At 40.5% G+C, this 18,906-nt stretch overlaps 2 protein-coding genes across 4 annotated transcripts in view; one reads left to right on the top strand and one right to left on the bottom strand.

Annotated features, from left to right (window-relative positions):
• COG5 (component of oligomeric golgi complex 5) overlaps window positions 1–3,407 on the bottom strand; it is a 301,746-nt gene extending 298,339 nt beyond the window's left edge. For both annotated transcript variants that reach the window (XM_084641140.1, XM_084641141.1), the window contains exons 1-2: window positions 3,174–3,407; window positions 1,660–1,799 (exon numbers count right to left, since the gene is read on the bottom strand). In XM_084641140.1, the coding sequence (XP_084497266.1) occupies window positions 1,660–1,799; window positions 3,174–3,396 (363 nt within the window). In that variant the 5' untranslated portion in view covers window positions 3,397–3,407. The remainder of the gene's footprint in view (window positions 1–1,659; window positions 1,800–3,173) is intronic.
• Window positions 3,353–18,531, top strand: DUS4L (dihydrouridine synthase 4 like). Of its 2 annotated transcripts, XM_084641184.1 has the most exons (7): window positions 3,353–3,419; window positions 4,194–4,329; window positions 4,623–4,744; window positions 8,202–8,319; window positions 9,968–10,090; window positions 11,284–11,510; window positions 14,917–18,530. In XM_084641184.1, exons 2-7 carry the CDS (start codon window positions 4,220–4,222, stop codon window positions 15,162–15,164), a joined length of 948 nt encoding a protein of 315 aa, XP_084497310.1. In that variant the 5' UTR covers window positions 3,353–3,419; window positions 4,194–4,219; the 3' UTR covers window positions 15,165–18,530. The 2 variants fall into 2 exon arrangements, with proteins under 2 accessions (XP_084497310.1, XP_084497311.1); XM_084641185.1 differs by lacking the exon at window positions 9,968–10,090 and having other exon boundaries at window positions 14,917–18,531.
• Window positions 18,532–18,906: the final 375 nt, after the last annotated feature.

Here is an 18,906-nt window from a genome sequence, read left to right as displayed (position 1 = left end):
ACATTTTATTTTATTAATACAAACTTTTTATTTATTCAATTATTTTTTTCTGAATTAATGTTCAGCACCTGGTCTAGCCAGGCAGATTACAGCAGATGATGAGTTTACCCACCATCCAGTAATTAACCTTAGTCCTTGCCTCCTTCTCATATTTTGACTCAACTGGCATCCTGGGTTTAGAAAATTTAGTTAAATATGTGATGTGGAAAAACATTTATAAGGGATAAATTGAGAAAAATTCAAGTTTCTTATACAGCTGGGACATGAACAAAACGTTTACACAAGTCTCTAGAAGAGAAAAGCTTCTAACTAGCCCACAGTGCCACCACACCCTGTAAAGTATTTCCAGTTAATTCTATCTTTAGGACAATCATCCTCTTAGATATGCACAATAGATCTGAAACTCTGCTATTCTGCTCTCCTTATATGAATGTTCTTCTATTGGTGTCAAAGGATGTTCCACACAAGAAGGGAGATCTTTCATGCAGCTCTGAGAAAGTGTTTTGCTGTTCTATTACTTCTGCTAACAAACACTAATAGTAAGAAAATGCAATTCCTATGAGAAAAATCCCAGATTTACGGGTGTATTCTACACCTGATAGATATACATAGGGCCCTACCAAATTCATGGCCATGAAAAATGCATCACAAACTGTGATGCCTGATCTCTCCTTCCCCTCGATATCTGGCAATTGTAGAAGAGGGGCAGGACTGGCGACATCCAGCCAAGGGCGCTACCCAGCTCTTAAGGCAGTGTAAGAGTGGCAATCCTGCAACCCCCCCGCAACCTCTCTTTGGGTAGGGACCCCAACAGTTACAACACTGTGAAATTTCAGATGTAAACATCTGAAACCGTGAAACTGACTATTTTAAAAATCCTCTGACTGTGAAATTGACCAAAACAGACCATGATTTTAGTAGGGCCTTAGATATAGATGCATGAGTGTTGGGAATGGCACTGGTTATGCAAACAAAGAACTACACCGCTTAAATAGAAAGCTAAAATTATAAATGTATTACATTATTTACTAACTGCAACCATTATTGAATATTTCATATCATCCATTAGTACACAGTCTCTCTGTGTAGCTATTTTACACATGTTCCCCCTTCAAGAAGCTCAGAATCTTTCTGAAAGTACCAAATAATCACTATCACTCAATAATATAAATTTAGATTTGTCTTATGTTTGTAACAGGTAATTTTTTAAAAACCAGTTCCCGATGAAAATGTCAGAAAGCAGAAGAGAGGAGGAAGTGCATCAAACAAGCACTGTGGTTAACAATCTTGAAAGACACACAGTAGGTATGACCAGGTAGCCCGTGGAAGAGCCTCCTAGCCCAGGTTAACAGACTCAGGCTCATGCTAGTGCTCTAAAAACAGCTCTAGACAGTGCTTTGAAATTGCAGCTCGGACTCTGAAAACTAGGGAGGCAACTTCAAGTGCTGCCTACACAGCTATTTTTAGAGCACTAGTGCAAGCCCAAGACTGTGGACCTGGGCTGGGAGGCTCACTGCTGTGAACTGTGTAGGCATACCCTTAGTCGCTAGTTGCTGAGAATGTAGGGTAACTTTAGGAGCATGCAAGACTGAAATACTGAACTTTTAAACTATGTTTGTACATGATTGCCCAGAAACAAATGACATATCTGGCACTTACTTGTAAATGTAGCTCTTTATCCAGTTGACTGATTCCTTGAGCAAGTTTTGCTAACTGTTCAGCTATCACAGCTTGATGAATAGATTGAGAAGTATAAGTCTTTACATCGAAGTCTTCTCTTAAAAAATCAGCATAACATTCTGAAAAATATATTTTAAGCGGTTTATTTTTCATACCACAAAAGATACATATATTTGAGGATGTAAAGAACTGCGGGTACACTAGACCTATACCCCATGTTATTAGCAGGTGTGATCTGGTTTCTACAATATAACTGGACATTGATTTAAGGAGCAACCTTTAGTAAAAATAGCTAATTTAAAGGAGATATGCTTGACCACATCATTTTTATTGCCCATGTCCTGTTGCCTAAATCCAAAACTGGATAAAGCCAGCTTTTCAGGAATGCATTACACTAAAACTATACTTCCCATTTCCTCTTCAGAATTTTGTAAGCTAAATAAGATGAAGTTTTACCCAGAGTAAAACTACCACGAATCTCAATCAGAAAACTGACAATTGCAACTGACTCCATCAAATCATATCACAGTCTTGTAAATGGATTAATTTCTATGGAACTAAAATTAAAACCACCGAAAGAATTTCATTTGTGATCCACGTCAGAACTAAACCAGAGACTCTAAACATTAACAATGGTTACAATTATTTATTACATCTCCTAGCTCTTTTAGTTTATTCTAGCCATTACGATACAAATTGAAGAGAAGGCATACAGACAACTCTCATAATGAGATTTTGCTTTTTAAAGAGAAGACGGCAATTCCAACATGCAATCAATCCACATAACAAGAGGACAGTAACATCAGCACCATTTAAATACAGGGATCTCCCTTCTTAGAGAGAGGAAAATGTAATCAGAGGACAGACTAGGAACCTGGAATTCCTGAGCTAGCAAGCCTTGCATACAGGGACTAACAGGACATGCAGTAAGAAGGAGCCCCCTTGTGCCCCCCACAATATACACACAAGGGATGCTGCTGGAAAGGGCCACCAGCAACACCACAATTCCTAATAACTTCATTTGATGCCACGATAAACCTGAAGCACAGGGACTAGAAAAACTCCCAGCAAGAGCAGTTACCCCCTCTTTCCAGCCAGCAGGACAGACCGTGAGCTTGGTGCCTGGAGATCTGCAGGAGCAGCAAGACAGCCACGCACGCAGAGGCAGGTGTGAGAGGGATACCCTGCCCCCAGAGCAAACTCCTCCGCAGCCTCCAGCTCTTCCGCCTCCGAGCCTCGGGTCCCTAGTCCGGCTGGCACAGCAACACAGTCCGCACCGCTAGCCTAGTGCCAGTCCCCCGCAGGGCCCCTCTGCTGCCCAAGCCCCGTGTGCCCCCAGCAGAGCCCGGCTGCCCGGGGCCCTCGCTTCACCTCAGACCCTCTGCTGCCGAGGTCCCCCAGCTCCCCCCCATTCGTGTCCCCGCAGCCCCCAGTTTCACTATTACCCCGCACCGCCTGCTCCCCGCACGGACCCCGCGCCAGCCCCTCCTCACCGTCCCCCAGCAGCTCCCCGAGAGCCAGTCCCAGGGCAGCGGCGCCGCCGCCTCCCGCCGCCACCGCCTCTTCCATGCTGGCAGCTCCCGGAGACCCTGACGTCACCCATAAGCGACCGGCTAGCGGCAACGCCAGCATCCCGCGCCTCCGTGCAGTCCGTTGGCAGGGGCGAGGCTGGGGAGGGTGAAGGGTCAGAGGGGAAAGGTCGTTCTGGGCTGGCATGGTCTGCCTGCCTCCCGCCGCGGGTGAAGTAGAGATGGATGCTAGGAGGGGCGGGGGCGGGCACAAGGCGGGATGGGAGCTGGGCCGGGATGGGGGCAGGCGGGTGGGGAGAGGAGGGCTGGTATAGCTGTCTCTGCATCGTTCCCTGCGCCATGCAGCCCCGTCCTCTTATTGGTCTACCTTTTCCCTCCCCACTGTCTTCTTCCCTTTTTTTCTGTCTCTCCCCCCAGTCCCAGTCTCTTCCTTCTGTCACTGAAGATCTCTTGTATACCTCTTCTGTGGTATTCATGGCCATTGGATTTTCACAACAGCAATTAGACCTAAATTGGTAAACCCCCTGGATAATCTCTCTCGCCCTTTCTCAAACTCCGTGGCATAAACTAATTTTTTCAAGTATCTGAGCATATTCTCTATTGTGTTTCTAGGAGATTCAGTTAATTGAAAGTTAACTACCCATTTCTGCTAGTCATGCGTTGCACAAATGTAAAAAAATATATTGCTTTCTGTTGCAGTATGTTAAATATAAGACACATGCTAAGGATATACTTAAAACAGACATAATGTAATCCATAAACTGCTTCCCACAAACTGAGGATAGCAGGACACTAAATTCTCACCAGAACATAGCCCCAGATCACAGCAGTGGAACCACCACCCCCATCTTCCTTGTGAAGTTAGTGTAAATTCTATTAACCTTTTTGTTAACTAACTTTGAACAGTTATCCATTGCTGTATGTTGTGAGAACTGGAAATAAGTAGTAAGGTTTCTGTTTTAAAAAAGTGTTTTCTTTTTCCAGATTTTAAATAGTATTGAAACTCATAAATGATTAGTGACGCCATAGAAACCACACAATGTCAACAAAAGGATCCAGTAGATTTGTTTCATTCCCGGCACTTTGTAAAAATATGTGCCCCTATGGTCCGATATTCAAAGTAAGTAACACATCATGTTTAGCTATACACTTTCAATGGATTCTCCATGTAAATGTATGTTAAGTATAAAAATAAGTTTGGTTACTTTTTTTAACAGTTTGGAAAACACGCTTCAAAATATGCATGATTATCTGTTTATACTGTGGTAATACCTAGACACCCCACTATATTAGGTGCTGTATGGCTAAACGCACTTAAATAATTTAATTTTAAAATAGTTTATTTAGGAAAACAATGTATGTTTTGAGTTTGTTAGTTTGTTTGTTTCAATTCAAATGTCCATATGCTCACAGGTTGGCTTTCAGAACTTTGGTCAGGAAATACAACTGTGATTTGTGTTATACACCAATGATAATTGCTGCTGATTTTGTCAGATCTGTGAAAGCTAGAGACAGTGAATTCACAACAAGCAAAGGTATTTATTGTATATGTTCTTGCTTTTTCAGAGGATTTTATGCAATAATTGATCTTAGAAGGTAGATTCTCTGGTTTCAGAGTAACAGCCGTGTTAGTCTGTATTTGCAAAAAGAAAAGGAGTACTTGTGGCACCTTAGAGACTAACCAATTTATTTGAGCATAAGCTTTCGTGACCTACAGCTCACTTTATCGGATACATACTGTGGAAAATACAGAACATGTTTCTATACACACAGACCATGAAAAAATGGATGTTTATCACTACAAAAGGTTTTCTCTCCCCCCCATCCCACCCATTTTTTCATGGTCTGTGTGTATAAAAACATCTTTTGTATTTTCCACAGTATGCATCCGATGAAGTGAGCTGTAGCTCACGAAAGCTTATGCTCAAATAAATTGGTTAGTCTCTAAGGTAGCACAAGTACTCCTTTTCTTTTTGGTAGATTCTCTGTAACTTGAAGTCTTAACATCATGATTTGAGCACTTTAGTACCTCAAGCAAAGGTTAGGGGTCTATTACAGAGCGGACGGGTGAGGTGCTATGACCTGCAATATGCAAGAGATCAGACTAGATGATCATGACAGTCCCTTCTGGCCTTAAATTCTATTAATCTAGTTGACCAAGCGAAGCAAGGTCTAACACTCAACTTGGTGGCATTTCTGTTTTCTGGTTGTTAACTGAAGGTTGATTATATCCCCCCAGGGTTCACCGGGCTTGTCAATACTTGAAATGCTACAGTTTCACAGCTGCAGTACTGCAATTGCACCACTGTAGCACATCAATGTAGACACTACCTACGCCGATAGGAGGGGTTCTTCCATCGGCATAGGTAATCCCCCTCCTTGAGAGGCGGTAGTTAGATAGACAGAAGAATTCTTCTGTAGACCTGGCAGTGTCTACAGTTCAAAATAGCTACATCTCTCAGATGGATGGATTTTTGACACCCCTAGAGAAGTAGCTATGCTGATGTAAGTGCCCAGTGTAGAGCAGCCTTTAGCTGCACTGCTGCTGAGGTACTAAGTCTTGCAGACATAAAGAGAATCAGACCTGAGACTATGTCTACACTACTGTGGTAAGTCGACCTATGTTACGCAACTCCAGCTACGTGAATAACGTAGCTGGAGTCGACGTACCTTAGGTTGAGTTACCGTGGGGTCAACACCACAGGGGGTCGACAGGAGAAAATCTCCCATTGACTTACCTTACTCTTCTCATCAGGGGTAGAGTATAGGGATCAACTGGAGAGCGATCTGCAGTCGATTTAGCGGGTCTTTACTAGACCCGCTAAATCGACCACCACTGGATCAGTCTCAGAGCGTCAATCCCTGCCGTAGTGTAGACCTGTCCTTAGTATTTCTGGGCTTATAAGTACAATGGCAAAGATTTTTGTAGTTCTGGTCCTACAGAACTTAGAAGTTCCACAGGACCTTTTATTCAAGGCTTCGTTTTTTTGTGGTTTTAAAAACTCTTTGGGAGCTTCAGCACTTAGCTTTACATGACTGATTCTTCTGGTTATCTGAACCTGCCAACTTTTTTGGATGTTTCAGATGTCCTCTGATGCCTTTCTAAAATCAAGGAGCAGAACTCAGCTGGTGTAGATTATTACAGTTCCATTGAAGTCAATGACAATTTACACAAGCTGAGGATCTGCCCCAAAGATTGCTTCATCTTACTCCTGGGGAAATTGTGCACCAAAAAATTACAAATTCTGCGCACAATATTTTAAAATTCTGCATATTTTATTTGTCAGAATAACACAATATAATCACACCAGTTTCAATTATTTTTGGTCATTTATTTCAAAATACCTGTCAGCAAGTATGTCTGTAACAATGCAGACAACAAAAAAGATTCAGAAAACGTTCTTGACAAATAAATCCTTACTAAGCATATTAATACAGAACTCTGAATAATAATTCATTTAAACTACAATACAGAACCATATTTCCTGCACCCCTCAGAAGCAGTGCAAAGGCTTGGGGGAGTCAAGGATAATGGAGGAGCTGAGGGAGAAGGAAGGATTGCTGGAACGGAGCCTGGGTGTGAACTTGGAGGGTTGTTGTGTGTGGGTGGGAAACGTATGGAACATTTTTTTTAGGGGGTGGGGAGGAATTGTTAGGGAGCTTCCCCCATGCAGACCCTGGCTGACCCCTAGCCTCTCCCATTCAGTCAGGCACATCTGCCCCATCCCCATGTGTTCCTGCACCCCCTCCCACTGTGTCTCTGTGCCCCCACCCAGCCACTCACCTCTCCCTATGTAGCTCTGCACCCCCTCCCCCATCACCATGTGGCCCTGTGCCTCCATTCCCATTCAGCCTCTGCCCCAGTCTGTCCTCCTCCACTAACCCTTATGAGCCCCTGTCTGACACCGCCCTGCAGCCCCCAGCAACCCTTTTTCTTCCCCCGCTGGCTGGGAACTGTTACTGTGGTCTGTGCCCACAGCGCCATCTTGTGGGCAAAGGGCAGAACTGCAGAAGTTATTTTCTGCTGGGAGCTGCCACTATTCTTGCATCACAGTGTCCTCTGGTGGGCAAAAGGTGGAACTTCAGCAACATTTTGGCAGAAGCTCTTTTCTGTGCAAAAAATTAAAACTATGCATGGCTCATTAATTATGCACATACAGTAGTGCAGAATTTCTCCAGGAATACCCATTTGTGAGATATGGTCTGTGGCTTCTACCATGAAGGCCGTGGAGAGTTTGGTCTCCAGCCATTAATTAGAGGATTAGGTTTGCAGTTTATAATCCCATATTTAGAGTTTTCTTTGGTCTTGCAGTGCTCTGTGGAATGTGTTTAAAAAAATCAGATATGGATAAAGTTGTGTAATTAAGGTTGGTGCTAGAACTGGTGCTTTATTATTTCTAGACTTGCTGACATTTTAGGTTTTATGAACTATAACCTTCTAATTTTCTTTCTTTAAAAATATATTTAAAACTTAACCCTGAATTTCTTTACTTCTTAATTGGTTATTAATATGTCACCATTATAAGAACCCTATTCTGTTCAGTTTCTAATGTTTCCTTATATTTTGTGTGTCAGAACTTCCAAATAAGGCAATATAAGAAATGAAGTCTGTGTTTTTTAGAAAAAAATACTTCTCTCTTTCTGTCATTGGAGACTATTTTTATTTTGTAAAAAGAGTGGAATTCTTTTTTAGAAATAAATGTTTGTTCTAAAGATTATTTTCTTGTGGCAACACACATTGAAACAGTACTGCTATTAGAAATAGCAGGAAAGGAAGATATACAAGAGATTGACTTTATCCAGGAATAACAAAACATTCATAAGTTTAGAATTCTTTGTTTACCATTTTTTTTCAATCTTCTGTTGTTATACTGATTACATTAAAGACCTGATTATGTTGACTTACTTAAAGAATTAGTAAGGGTGAGTTTCATATGTAGTATGCATTGTTCTTGTTATGGTATATTCTAAAAGAGCTCTCTCTTTGACTAGGTGATCGCCCACTGATTGTTCAGTTTGCTGCTAATGAAGCACAGGTTTTATCTGATGCTGCCCGTATCATCTGTCCTTTTGCAGATGGAATAGACCTAAATTGTGGCTGTCCTCAGAGGTAAAACTTTAAGAAGTTGGAAGAATGAAACAATTAGGGACAATGAAAAATGAAAAATCACTTCCTAGTTTTCCAAATCCAAAAGAAATAGTGATAGATTGATGGTAGTTCTTAAATGTAGAAATTCTGATTTGTCTTCCTGAGAAAGCATTCAGAAAGCAGTCTCAGGAGACCTTCTGCATTGGTGAGACAGTAGAGTCCAGGCATATTATCAAGGTGCCATTCTTTGAGTCTATGATGTTGAGTGTTGACTTAATAGGGAATTGGCAACCTTTGGTGGACAATTGTTGAAGAGGCATTAACAGTGGCATCAAAAATGCTGCACACTGACTTACCAGACAGGGAATGAAAGCTTCATTGCAAGTGACTTGGGAAGTATATTGAGGGAAACTTTGTGGCTATTCTCAAAATGTTGGTGTAAGTCCTGATGCCTGAGAGACTTCTACAAGTAAAGAATATCCTTTGAAATAACTCTTCCTTCTGTATTAAGTCGTGATTGTTTAATGTTCAAGAACTACTTGCATCTTTGATTAGGTGCTAAATGTTTGTCAGTGAGATCAGTGATCTGCTCCTCACTTAAAATCTTCCAGATTTTGTTCTTGTATGTCGTGACCCAGTCAGACTGAAAATATTCATACACAATTGAAAATATTTATTAAGTGGTTCAAGTTAGACCTATTAAGTAATATTGGAGGTGTTTTTAGTCAAAACACATTTTACAAACTGAAAACGTCAACTAGAAAATGTAGGGAAGCACAACCATAGGTAACTTATAATAAGTGCAAATATTTAATTACTCAAGTGGTCTAATTAGATTCTCATGACTTGAAATAACAATTATTTCCTAATAATTTTACACATAGAAATGTATTAGTTTCTCTCTATCTTTTAACCCAGCTGCTTTGAAATATCAAATTGAGAGTTTTTGTGTGATCAGAGCTGTATGGTTATATTTACTTTGCACAGTCCACCCAAGAGACCAAGCTTCCAATTTCAAAACCATAGGAAAATCTGTGTTTTTGGCTTAGGGTTTTGGGTTTTTTTAATTTGAAAATCTGCTTATAAGGACAAATTATTTAAATACTAATAAATAGCTGCAATTAGGTTAGAGAAAACGGTACATCCTGCCATTCTCACGGGTATAGTTTTCACAGTTAGATTAAGAGGGCCATACAAATAAGGGCCTTTTTCCAACAGTCCTCATAAAAGTAATTTCTCTTTGAAAACATCCCATGACTCTATATAGAAGATGAAATCTAGCTGTTTATTGGCCCACATCACATTGTATCTGAGTGCCTCAAAAATGTTAATTTATTTTTCCTTATGATGCCCTTTTGGGGGCAAGGGGATGGGTAAATATGTTATAATTTAGCTGATTAGAAACGGGATTGGAGAGAGACTAAGTAACTTGTCCAAAGTCACATAGGAAATCTGTGATAGAACCAGGAATTGAAGCTACATCTCCCAAGACGTGAGCCTTAACCATAAGAACATCTTTCACCCATAGCCAGTGCTATCTCTGCCTTCTTCCCTGTTGACAAAATAATTCACCAAATGTGTCAAAAAGGAAACTGAAATAGTGCATTAGGTTGAAACTGACCTTTTATTGCAAATATACAGTGCAAACGTTGTTCTCTTTAACTTAAAGATGGGCAATGGCGGAAGGTTATGGTGCTTGTTTAATAAATAAACCAGAGCTGGTTCAAGATATGGTGAGACATGTACGAAATCAAGTCGAGAACCCCAGATTTTCAGTATCTATTAAGATAAGGTAAGTTTAGACCACTACTATGCCTCAAGACAATAAAGCATGTTTATTATTTAATCAGACAAAACAGGCAATGTTTTGGGTTAATATTACCTTTACAGAAAAAGTGCCATAAGCATGGTCTGTGGAGATTTGCACTCAGCTTTTTGGTAGGTCAACCCTGAGGTCTTTAACAACCCCAGCTGGTCAGGATCTGTTTTCTTTCTCATCCAAAATACATTTGGAGACATGTAATCCTACAAAATTGCAATCAGTGTTTCTCTGGTGCTACATGTCCTCAAGTGTGCTTTGGTTTGCAAGAACACACTGATATCCAAAGCAACATAAAAGTCATACATTTTTTAAAAACTCAGAATTCATGAAAGGTAAAATGATCACAGCCTAGTTGAATAGTTTTCTATTGTTTATGCAACCATATCACCTAGTGCTCTGAACCAAGCTAAGCAACCTTGGGTCAAGTTACCACTTGGATGGGAGTTCTCAAAGGAACATAGGGGGAACAGGAAATGATGCTGGTAAGTTAGTGATATTTTTCCTTCTACCAGTTTAGAACTAGATCTAATATGGTATTAATGGCATAGTCCAGGTGGAGAAGCTGTCTTTTAGATGAGGCATTAAAAGTAGATCCTGACAAATCGTGATTGCTTAAAGATTTGATTACATTCCTTATCAAATTTCAATTTGTGTCACTCTGCCTACCTAAATTCCCACTCCAGTTTCAGTTGGAAAAAGATATCCTTCACTTCACTGACTTCTAAAATATTGTGATGTGTCGCCATGTTGCATTTCAGTGTGGAGGAAGTCATCCAAAACCTACACAGGAATATCAGCAGTTTCTGTTAATAAAGATCTAAAGTTGATTGAGATTTTTCAGAAAAAAAGGTGCTATATAAATGTGAGTTATTTCATTTTTGGTACAAAATTACGCAAAATTATATAATTTTAAGAGCCTCATGGGTTTCTGGCAATTGTTATAAAGTTTGGACACCCTTTCAATTTGAGTGACATGATTGACGTCAGTACTAAATCAAGGGATATTAATTTATTAAAATAATGTGTTATATGATAAAAGATCTGTTCATCTTCCAACAATAACGTTCTTTCTTCAATTCTTGTTTACTTTGCTTTATGATGGGATTTCATGCAGTTGAGATAACTGATGGTGAGGATAATTATTACATTCCTTGGAATTTTAGAATCCATGATGATCTAAAGAGAACTGTAGATCTCTGTCGAAAAGCTGAAGCAGCTGGAGTTTCCTGGATTACAGTTCATGGTAGAAATATAGAAGAACGACATCAGCCAGTACATTATGATGCAATTAAAATAATTAAACAAAATACGTCTATACCTATTGTAGCTAATGGAGACGTTAAAACTTTAAAAGATGCAGAGAATATTCATCATATGACGGGGACAGATGGTAAGAACTCAGCATACTTTGGGTATTATTTCAGTAAACTTGGGAAACATACTTTTTAAAATACACAATTTGTCTGTAAGTTGAATTTATATTTGAGCGTTTTGCACTCTTCAAGGAATGAACTGAGATATGAAGTTCATTGGTTCCAACATCTTAAGGATTCATGAGCAGACACACTTAAAAGCTGTTACCCACACAAAATTCTCTGTTACGCACTCTAGGGGCACCCACCTTTACCCTTCCATGGTCTCAAGGTGTAACCTTCTTAATTTAGGCACCCACCCTTACCCCATTCCTAGGGCTCAGGCGTAACCTTACACTCTAGGGCACACACCCTTATCCTGTTCCTAAGACTCAGGCGTAACCCAGTTAATTTAGGCACCCCCACCCTTTCCCAGTTCCTAGGGCTCTAGGCAAAAGGCACCTAACTTTACCCCTCTGTGGGCTCTGGGCTCTACTTCTCCGGGCTCAACATAAACACCCATTCCCTGTGGACTCAGGGCTTAATCGTTCGAGGGTTTACAGGGTCTTTTACCAGTGAAAGAGCCTTACACAGTAATATCCTGCTTAACCTCTATTTATTAACAATCACCAAAACAGAATGCACATGCGACACATACAGTGCTCACCACTCCCAATAAGAGAGATGAACTTTTCTTGATGGCCAGTCAGGATCAGGTCATCTGGGGGACTCCAGTTTCTGCTCAGTGTCATTGGCAGAGTGTTGAGGTCTGTCAGTTCTGATCTTGGGCCTGTGTCCTGGAGTTGGTTCCCAAAGAAATTCCTTTTGGACCACAGTTTATATAGTAAAACTTGAGTCCTGCTAAAATGTACCTTAACCAATCATTTTACTAAAATATTACTAACTAATCCTACCATATAGTAAAACAATTATTTAACCAATCATACTCCATCACCTTAATTAATTTACACATAGCAAAATTAATTATGCAACAGACAGAAACAGTCAAAGAACCAGACAGATCATACAGATAAACAATAGAGAAGTGAGGACCATAAAGACAAAACAATAAAGAAATGAGGATTTCACAACCACAACTCTTGATAAGCAGTTTCTTGCCAGACAGAATGCTATCAAACTGAGTTTTCTTTAACCATCTTAAGTTCTGTTTCTTTATCTGGTGATAGTGGGTGCTATTAGGACAGGATCTCCTTAATAGCCCAATATTACATTGTTTTAATGTAATTTAGATGGAATATGAGGATGTGACTTCCTGCTTCTTAGCTCATGGCTGCTGCTCTCCTAATATGGCTGCAGACAAAGGCTTTACAACATCCCTACAGGAAAAGGCCTTATCCTTACAAAGCATTAGAGTACTACTATGCATAACTATGAATAAGGACCTCCAAGGCAAACTGCAAAAGCCCTTTATTTAAATACTGTATCCCACCCCTACACACAGAAAAGCCTCAGACACTCATCAACCTAATATGAATGATTAATGACATTATTGGAGAATTCTTTTAGACAGATAACGGTTCATTCTGTTCCTACAAGGCAGTGGTGGGCCACCTGCGGCCCGTCAGGGTAATCCGCTGGTGGACCACAAGACAGTTTATTTACACTGGTTTCAGAGTAGCAGCCATGTTAGTCTGTATTCGCAAAAAGAAAAGGAGTACTTGTGGCACCTTAGAGACTAACCAATTTATTTGAGCATAAGTTTTCGTGAGCTACAGCTCACTTCATCGGATGCATTCAGTGGAAAATACAGTGAGGAGATTTATATACACACACAGAACATGAAAAAATGGGTGTTATCATACACACTGTAAGGAGAGTGATCACTTAAGATGATCCCACCTTGATTATCACTACAAAAGGTTTTCTTTCCCCGGCGCCCCCCGCTCTCCTGCTGGTAATAGCTCATCTTAAGTGATCACTCTCCTTACAGTGTGAATGATAACATCCATTTTTTCATGTTGTGTGTGTATATAAATCTCCTCACTGTATTTTCCACTGAATGCATCCGATGAAGTGAGCTGTAGCTCACGAAAGCTTATGCTCAAATAAATTGATTAGTCTCTAAGGTGCCACAAGTACTCCTTTTCTTTTTATTTACACTGACTGTCCGCAGGCACGGCTGCCCGCAGCTCCCAGTGGCCACGGTTCGCCATTCCAGCCCATGCTGCTTCCTGCAGCTCCCATTGGCTGGGAACGGTGAACCGCGGCCGCTGAGAGCTGCAGGTGGACAGTCAATGTAAACAAACTGTCTCACGGCCCACCGTAGGGTGCCCACCACTGGTACAAGGGGTGCCTCAGTGGCAGCCATTTTGGCCCTTGCAGGTGGGAGATGGATCTGTTACTGTGGCAAATAAAGGGAAGAAGGAGGAGTACTTTCTGTCCTGGATTTTGTCAAGTATCTGGCTAGTCAGTTTCAGCATTATTGTTTCCTTGTACTCCCCAGTCAGTCTGTCTGTGTCACAGAAATGTAGGGCTAGAAGGGACCTCAAGAAGTCATCAAGTCCAGCCGCTAGCCCTGAGGCAGGACCAAGTAAACATAGACCATCTGTTCTTATAAACCTCCAATGATGGGGATTCTACAACCTCCTTTGAAGCTTATTCCTGTGCTTAATTGCTCTTATAGTTTGAAAGTTTCACCTAAATCTCCCTTACTGTGGATTAAGCCCATTACTACTACTTCTTTGGATACAGAAAACAATTGATCCCTGTCCTCTTTATAACTTGCCCTTAACAAATTTGCAGTCTTATCATCAGGTTCCCCTCTCAGTCCACTTTTCTCAAGACTAAACATGCCCAGTTTTTTTCTCCTTTCCTCATAGGCCAGGTTTCCTAAATCTTATATCATTTTTGTTATTCTCTGGACTCTTCAGTTTGTCCACAGCTTTCCTACAGCGTGGGATGCCCTATTCCCACAATACAACTGGATGCCCTATTCCAGCTGAGGCCTCACCAGCTAGTGCAAGTGTTCTTTAAGTCATTTGAGTTACACAAGAGATGAATTTGTTTCCTCACTGTGTGTCAATCAGTAATAAATTTTGCTCAAAAAAACAGGATCATTCTATGTTTTAACTAATAAAAAGAAAATATTACTGGAGGACTGGTTGTGGTTGTTCAAAGAACTGGGAAAGAAAAGTTCCCATTCTGTATATGCTGTGTTTTCTTTCAAATTCTCTGTCATGAAGTGCTATTAAGCTGGGTAGACTGGACCTTTAAATATCACAGGTAATCTTGGATTTGGACTGTTAAACAGAGTTTCCCAGGGTGCAACTGTCATATTGGCTTTTCAGCTTCTACTGCTCTGTAGTTAGCTATTCACAAGTATTAGATACTGTGGTGATGGGTGCTATACAAAACCCTCAGGTAAACATAAAAAAGTTAAAAGTTAAATTGTATATTAACACTTCTCAAATTTTCCATTTGAAGGTGTAATGGTTGCTAGGGGACTCTTAGCCAATCCAGCCATGTTTGCAGGATATGAAGAGACACCTTTGAAGTGCATCCAGGACTGGGTTGACATTGCTCTTGAACATGGGACTCCTTTTACGTGCTTTCATCATCATTTAATGTACATGATGGAACGGATAACTTCAAAACAGGAAAAAAAGGTTTTTAATGTTTTATCAAGCACCTCAGCGGTTCTGGACTACCTTAATGACCACTATGGGGTGTAACAGCTTTTAAAGTATTTTAATCATGTGAATATTGCATTTTATATTTTAGAGCTGCGGGTACATTGTTATAGTGATAGGTTTCCCCATGCTTATATTTATTAGTCAAAATCACAGTGCATGAAAGATCTCATGCAGTGTAACATTACTGGACATTTCTGAAGTGATCATTTTATATTAACATTATTTTCCACTCAGGAAATATTCATGACTTGAAAATAGCTTTTTTATATATGGCAATGCATTACCATACATAAGATTGTGATGCTGTAAGCAAAGTGTCTTATTAGAAAATAAATTACATATGCAGTACCAAAGTGCTTTCAAAGATCATCCCCAATGCTGCTACCCTTACTCACGTGACTAGAAGAGCCACAGGAACAGGCTCAAAGTGTATTAAACAGAATTACATAGAATTGTTCACTTAATTGAGAAAAGCTCAATTGAGACGCCCAGCAAGTATTTATCTAAAGTGAAAATTCAGTATTTATATTTGGTTTTAATTATATGGGCCCCTAAATCACAGAAGAGAAAGGCTTCACACAGCTGCCCCTCTTTAGGTTTCCCATTTGCTGCTCTGAAGGCCTGAAATCCCTTAAACTGGCATTGAACTCAGTAGAGTTCCAGATTTTCTTAGCCAAGTGGAAGAAAATTAAGAAATTTTAGTTTCCACTCCTTAATTGATTTTCAAATGGAAGATGTGTCTCTTTAATGTTAAGGAATACTATAAATCCAGAATGAAATTGTTTTGGTAACTCAGCTCTCGCGTCAGACCTTGAATCAGTACTTGAAATTAAGCATGTGCTTGTACTGTCCCCTTCACTTCAAAATAGGGCTATGTCTATGCTTCAGGTTAAACACATGTTTAAGTAACTTGCAGACTTAGGGCACAGATCTTAAAAAGATTTGTTCAGCATGCACTATGTACAGTATATGTTCCTAAAATCAAGTGGGTGAGGTGATATCTTTTATTGGACCAACTTCTGTTAGTGAGAGGTAAGAGTTTGAGCTTACACAGAGCTCTTCTTCAAGACTGGGAAAGGTACTCAGGCCACTTCAGACCTATCTCAATACAACTACGTTGCTCAGGTGTGAAAAATCCAATTCCCTAACCCACTGTGTAGACTACGCTATGTCAATGGGAGAGCTTCTCCCATTGATATAATCCACCTTCCTAAGAGGTGGTAACTAACTACAGAGCTCTCCCATTGGCTTAGGAGTGTCTTCACCAAGACCAACTCCTCAGAGTGTTACAGCTAACTAGAAGGTGGAAGAGGTAAGGGCTTAACACATCTTTCAAGAGACCATTCACGGTGAAGTGGGTAGTATCACCTCTACAGTCATAGAATAAAGGAGGCATTAGTAGGTTGCAGATTTTTATAATGAGCCATAGATCCAGTGTCTTTAAGTCCATGATTTTTGGTGTCTAGCAGTTATGAATTTGAGTTCCCAAGCTTGTCTTTTGAAAGTGTTGTGCAGGTTTCCTTTGAGGATGAGGATAGAGAGGTCAGTTATGAAGTGATTATTTTGTGGAAAGCGTTCACCCACCCCAGACATCACCAAACTCAACCATTTAATCCTCACCCATAACAATCTTACATTTACCAACAAATAATTTATCCAAATCAGGGGGAACAGCCATGAGTACTGGGATGGCTCTCCAGTACATCAGTCTTTTCATTCTTCTTAAGGAAGAATTTCTGGACAAATGCACCACAAAACCAAGGATACTGATATTTTCATTTGCTGGACAGATGACCTGAAGAACTCTGTGTAAGTTCAAAAGCTTGTCTCTCTCACCAACAGAAGTTGGTCCAATATATTATTTCATCCACCTCATTTCTCTAAGATCATGGGACCAACAAGGCTACAACACTGCTAACAGTAGATGTTCCTGTACAGCAGGGGTGGCTAACCTGTGGCTCCAGAGTCTCATGCGGCTCTTCAGAGGTTAATCTGCGGCTCCTTGCATAGACACCGACTCCAGGGCTGGAGCTACAGGTGCCAACTTTCCAATGCTCACTGTTCAACCCCTGCCTCTGGCACAGGCCCTGCCCCTGGCACAGGCCCTGCCCCCACTTCACCCCTTCCCCCAAGGCCCTGTCCCTTCCCCAAGCTCTTGCTCTTCTCCTCACCCCCCAGAGCCTCCTGCATCAGGCACAGGGAAGGAGGAGAGATGCTGATCGGCAGGGCGGCTGGCAGGCAGGGCACTGGAGCCAATAGGGGCTCCTGACATAATACTATGGCTCTTTTGCAATGTACATTGGCAAAATCTGGCTCCGTCTCAGGTACAGGTTGGCCACCCCTCCTGTACAGTGTATAATAATGACATGACAGTATGTAACAGAGCATAGCAGGGCCCCCTTTGCTCCTGCCTCACGCCAAAAAAAACCCTCAGAGACTTTGTGGTTTAGCAATCACTGGTGCAGTTTATTTACAGCATGTAATCCCACCACCTTCTCACCATACACAGCTTGGGGGTTTCAGCCTTAAGGACTTGTCAGTTTCTATAACCAAGAGAGAGGCACTCCTACTCTTCTTCCACTCTCTAGCTTCCCCATTTTTCTCTGCCTCCTTGGCTTCTTTCCTCTGAGGCTTTTATGCAGCCGCAGGCTAATTAGGCTGGCAGCTGTTCCCCTTTGCCAATTAGGCACAGGTTTCTCTAACGAGCTCTAATCTACCTTGCATAATTGGAGCTGGCATGACAGAGGACAGGCTCAGCAGTTTGTGCCCAGCACCCTGTCACACAAAATTGGATAAAATGAGTGTGGGTAAGAAGCAGTCTTTCTTCTGAATCACCAAAAAAAAAAAAAAAAGTTAGAAAACTTTTAAACCTGGTTCTCTCAGCCAGGTTTTCACGATCTTGTCTTTTATAAATTGTTCACGCAAAGCATGATTGTCACTATGCACTGTGTTTTCCATAAGCAAAATGTAGTGAAAATTAGAACAAGGTAGTAACATTCTACACCTGCCATTTGAGTCCAGTATAATAAAGATTTTGAACAAAAATCATGTTTCATATGGGGTATGTTTATAAAGTAATTCATGCCAATAAGTGATAAATTATAAGGAATTAGGAGTTTGTTGACTCTCATACCTCTGGAAGTATCAGTATAGTTAAATATAAAAATATTTTCTAATTGTCTGAATTATATATGTAATCATTTTGTAAGTGATTAGACCTGATTAACTTTTGTATTAAATCCTTCATAAACTGTTCTGGGGTGGTGTTCTGATTCCCCCAACCCTGCGTTTTATTTTGGAACAAATGTTTTTTACATGAGAATTTTTAAATATGACAGCAGAAAAGATGAGAGTCATTGTTTAGTTTTAATGAAGTATGTGCCACAGGTGAGACATTACAACAGCATTATCTAGGTTTATTTATTGAAATAAAGACCGTTTACAATTTTGAGTTTTTCTGTCCATAGCATTCAGGATCCTGTACTATCCTGCTCTGGTCAAAAACCTGACCAGTATGAATTTATTACTCAGTTCGCCGCTCCCTCGATGTGGAGAGGAATATACACACCAGCCCTTCTTAACTGAGATGAGATTTTCCCAAATACTTCACTTAAAAACACACTGATTAAGATAAAACAAAACAAATGTATTAACTACAGAAAGATAGATTTTAAGTGATAGCAAACAGATCAAAGCAGATTACTTAGCAAATAAACAAAACGCAACTTAAACCTGATATGCTAAATAGATAGGATTTGGATTAGCAATTTCTCACCCTTAC

This window comes from Lepidochelys olivacea, assembly GCF_965140295.1.
Source record: "Lepidochelys olivacea isolate rLepOli2 genome assembly, chromosome: 1".
Lineage (NCBI taxonomy): Eukaryota > Metazoa > Chordata > Testudines > Cheloniidae > Lepidochelys > Lepidochelys olivacea.
Note: the sequence above shows the minus strand (reverse complement) of the source record. Positions and strands in the feature narration are given on the sequence as shown.